Source organism: Sphaeroforma arctica, assembly GCF_001186125.1.
Source record: "Sphaeroforma arctica JP610 unplaced genomic scaffold supercont1.1008, whole genome shotgun sequence".
Taxonomy (NCBI): Eukaryota; class Ichthyosporea; order Ichthyophonida; genus Sphaeroforma; species Sphaeroforma arctica.
In genome coordinates this window covers 10,259-14,268 of record NW_014039550.1, presented here as the reverse complement: position 1 = coordinate 14,268, position 4,010 = coordinate 10,259, and the positions used below count along the sequence as shown (strand labels likewise).

Sequence of the window (4,010 nt, the reverse complement as noted above, 5' to 3'; positions counted from 1 at the left end):
TGTGTGTGTGTGTGTGTGTGTGTGTGTGTGTGTGTGTGTGTGTGTCTGTCTGTGTGTGTGTGTGTGTGTGTGTACATCAGTGTATGTGCTTATGTCCTTGTAATAGTGGATATCATACGTGCGTGTATGTTTGTATATAAGTGCATATGCTTAAAAGTACTTGTGTACGTACGTTGGTATGTATATATATGTTTGCATATAAGTGTATATACATATATGCGTGTATACGCAAGTTGGTATGTATATACAAGTGTGTATATAAGTGTGTATGCTTATATGCATATATGCATGTGTACGTGCATCGTTGTGCACACAGGGCACTATAACAGTGTGGACTATCTCAGCAACGCCCTGGATCTCAGCAGAATATATATTTATAAATAGATAAATATACAAGTATCAATATTTAAATATACAGATATACTTATATCATATACATGTATACGTATTTGCATACGTATTGAGTCATTGTAGCCTAATCTTACTTTGAACTATATGAACTGACACGCACGTCTATGTGAATCTGTGAATCGGCGTCTGTAACAAGTACTTGCTACTAGCAAGACATATATTTGAAACTCAATACAAAAGCTTATATAAGTGTATGTATGTAAGATCAATGTTTGTTATGAATTTCAATCGTTAAGTGTATGTAGGAAAGAACAATGTTTGTTATGAATTTCAATCGATAAGTGTATGTAGGCAATGTTTGTTATGAATTTCAATCGATAAGTGTATGTAGGTAAGAACAATGTTTGTTATGAATTTCAATCGATAAGTGTATGTAGGTAAGAACAATGTTTGTTATGAATTTCAATCGATAAGTGTATGTAGGTAAGAACAATGTTTGTTATGAATTTCAATCGATAAGTGTATGTATGTTATGAAATGAAACATCTCATCTGCCCCACTGACGAACATCTGAACGCAGCTCAAAAGTCTCTACACAATCTCGATTAAACCCTAAAACTACAAACCACATTCTAATATGCATGCTTTTGCACAACCCTGGACCCTAAACCCCTAAACCCCTAAAACCCTAAATACTGTAACCCCCATACCGAAAACACGTCCGGCTCGATGGGTACCTGCACCTGTGACTGGTTTACGCATCGGGTGTAGTTGAGTGTTGTGGGCAGCCGCACAGCCCTTTGCCCAGGGACGTTGGTGGGACCATCTGCTAGGGATGATCAAACATACCAACTGACGAGTGAGCGATAAGGGATTATAGTACGACTATACTGATACTAGTAGATTGTGCGTGTGCACGCAAGAAGCCTGTACATACTTGCATAAATAAGAAAATACCTCACTCAATACACGGATGTATTTGGATAGTGGTTCGTCGAGTCACATGCAGCATCTAAGACTTACACGGATGATCTCTTGTCAAATCAACCCATCGTCTTTTATATATAATTATATATATATATATATGAGGAGAAGTGACACATACACACAATGAGGGATACATACACACAGTAAGAGACACATACACGCACAAATGGCAAGCCAACCTCTATACGTACCGTGCGCACGCACACACCCTTACCCCTGAGCGTGCTAGCTGTCGCCGCAGCCTTTTCATGGGCAAAAGGCAGATACAACTCGGCAGTTGACTCGATCGCCTCATCGATGTCCATATCCAACGACGGACTACTATATTTCTTAACCGAAAGCAATCCGGCCCCAAACCCTGCGGGCCTAGGTGCTGGGCCTGTATTGTCCAGCACTTGGGTGCCGGGATGCGCCTGGGGTAAAGCAGGGCGTATTCTGTCATGTGATGAAATAAGACTGTGTGCGGTGTGCTGAGGTAGTATGCTAGCAGTCTGTGGAGTGGTCAAGGTGTCACTGGGGACCGCATGTGGTGGTTGCGTGTTTGGCGCGGCTTCTGTGCTATTTTTAGCCACAACTTTCAGGCCGGTGGTTGGTGGTGTGGAGGAGCGAACCCTGCCGATTGTTATAAAAAGAAAATAGTAATGTGGAATTCTGTTAAGTGTAGGTATATATATATGATGGGTGGGTAAGTGTATATCATAGGTAGGTGTATAGAACAGTCAGGTATATAACATCCCGATTGTTACGTGGCACACGAGTGCTGTTAAAGCAACTAGGTGTGCCGGGCAAACATCCGGAAAGATTATGTATATCCATATATCCACATAACCCACTCGGCAAGAGCATACCTCTCACGTCGCAGCCTTATATCTACCTCTACACATACACAGCTCTTGACTGATGCAGTATACACAAACAACCCACTCGGCACGAGCATGCCTCTCCCGTCGCAGCCTTATGTCTACCTCTACACATACACAGCTCTTGACTGATGCAGTATACACAAACAACCCACTCGGCAGGAGCATGCCTCTCACGTCGCAGCCTTATGTGTACCTCTACACATACACGACTCTTGACTGATGCAGTATACACAAACAACCCACTCGGCACGAGCATGCCTCTCCCGTCGCAGCCTTATGTCTACCTCTACACAGACACAGCTCTTGACTGATGCAGTATACACAAACAACCCACTCGGCACGAGCATGCCCATGCCTCTCCCTGCCGCAGCCTTGCCCCAACCGCTGCATATGCCCACACGTCACTTACGTTGACTCCTTCTCCTTGGCGGTCGCACTGGCACCTTTCTTCCTCTTCATGGCCATCAGCAGTTTCTGTCGCAAACTCTCCGCCCCACTCAGCTCGGATTCCCCTTTCTCCCCGTGTCCCGCTTTAGGTCCCGCTTTTGCAACCTGTGTCTCCTGCTCAAATGTTCCGGGACTATTCGCTGGCATTGCAGGGTTCTTGGCTCGCCCCTCTGCCTTTGTCCCCTTCGGTGCCGTCTTTGGCTTTTGAGCCATAACCGGCCCTTTTTTGACGTCACGGGGTGCCTTATTCAGCACCTGGGGTCCCTTTTGGGGGTCCAGGGCAATCTTCTTGGGCCTGAGACGGCTGCTGCCCTCCACGACCAGCTTCTCCTGAGACACAGTCGGGATAGCAACGCCCGAGCCATCTCGCACGGGCGCATCAGTCGCCAAAGGTGCCACATACCCCGAGTGCAAATCCAACTGCTTTGTCTCGTTTGCACCAGCCGCCGGTGGGTGGGGCGACGCTCCTGTGACCTGAGTGGCCACCGACACCGCCCCATTCGCCTCGTCCTGGACACCTGCACCTGCACCCTTCTCCACAACCTCGAACCGGTCCTGTGTCGTGGTCAGGTGTTTTGGCCCGGTTTTCGACGTCGCAATGGCCCCCTTTTTTTTGTCTCGTTATCCAATCCCGCGGTCCCGTTGTCCTGAGTCTCTCTCTTTGTAGTCCCCTCGCCTGCTGGTGGTGTTGAACCCCTCACACCACAGGCTCTCACCGTGTTTCGGCTAGGGTGACCCAGCCCACTCCCAGCGACCCCCGGTCCTACGGACAGGTCCGTCGCCGCTGGTGCAACCTGTGTGGCGGTCGTTTTCGTAGTACTTTTCTTCTTGTTGTTGTTATTCTGCGACCCTACCGTGGACACCCCCGGTGGGCCGCCCGCCGTCCCGCTTTCTATCCCGCTTTGCTTGCCGGAGGCAGAGCCGTCCATATCCACCATATTGTCCTTCTCTTTCGGGACCCAGACCGGATCCAGTTGGGTCGAGGACAGGGCAGCTGCACCCGGTACTAACATACCCTCACTGTGTGTGGGGGTCAGACGTTTGTTCCGCTGAATGTTCGTATCCGCATCTTCGGTGAGGATTTCGTCGTGTTTGCGCTTCTTCCGTTGAAGCAACTGCTCTCTCAGTGTCTTGGCATTGACCACAGGTGACGGAGAGATTCGCCCTTTAAGTAAGTTGTGTGTGACACGGCGATGAGTCGGTATATATATATATATATGTGTGTGTGTGTGTGTGTGTGTGTGTGTGTGTGTGTTATATACATATACACATATACATAAATATATATATATATATATATATAAACATAAATATATACGTATATATATCTGTGAATGTGTGTGTGTGTGTGTGTATGTATAT

The 4,010-nt window shown here is 47.2% G+C and overlaps 1 protein-coding gene across 2 annotated transcripts in view; it reads right to left on the bottom strand.

The window, feature by feature from the left end:
* Nucleotides 1–4,010, bottom strand: part of SARC_09647 — a gene marked incomplete at both ends in the record, with an annotated part of 9,579 nt that overhangs the window by 3,135 nt on the left and 2,434 nt on the right. Inside the window, 4 exons of one of the 2 annotated variants that reach the window (XM_014296331.1) lie at nucleotides 1,062–1,180; nucleotides 1,553–1,950; nucleotides 2,611–3,203; nucleotides 3,365–3,813. In XM_014296331.1, the coding sequence (XP_014151806.1) occupies nucleotides 1,062–1,180; nucleotides 1,553–1,950; nucleotides 2,611–3,203; nucleotides 3,365–3,813 (1,559 nt within the window). The remainder of the gene's footprint in view (nucleotides 1–1,061; nucleotides 1,181–1,552; nucleotides 1,951–2,610; nucleotides 3,204–3,364; nucleotides 3,814–4,010) is intronic. The other variant, XM_014296330.1, reaches the window with a different exon arrangement.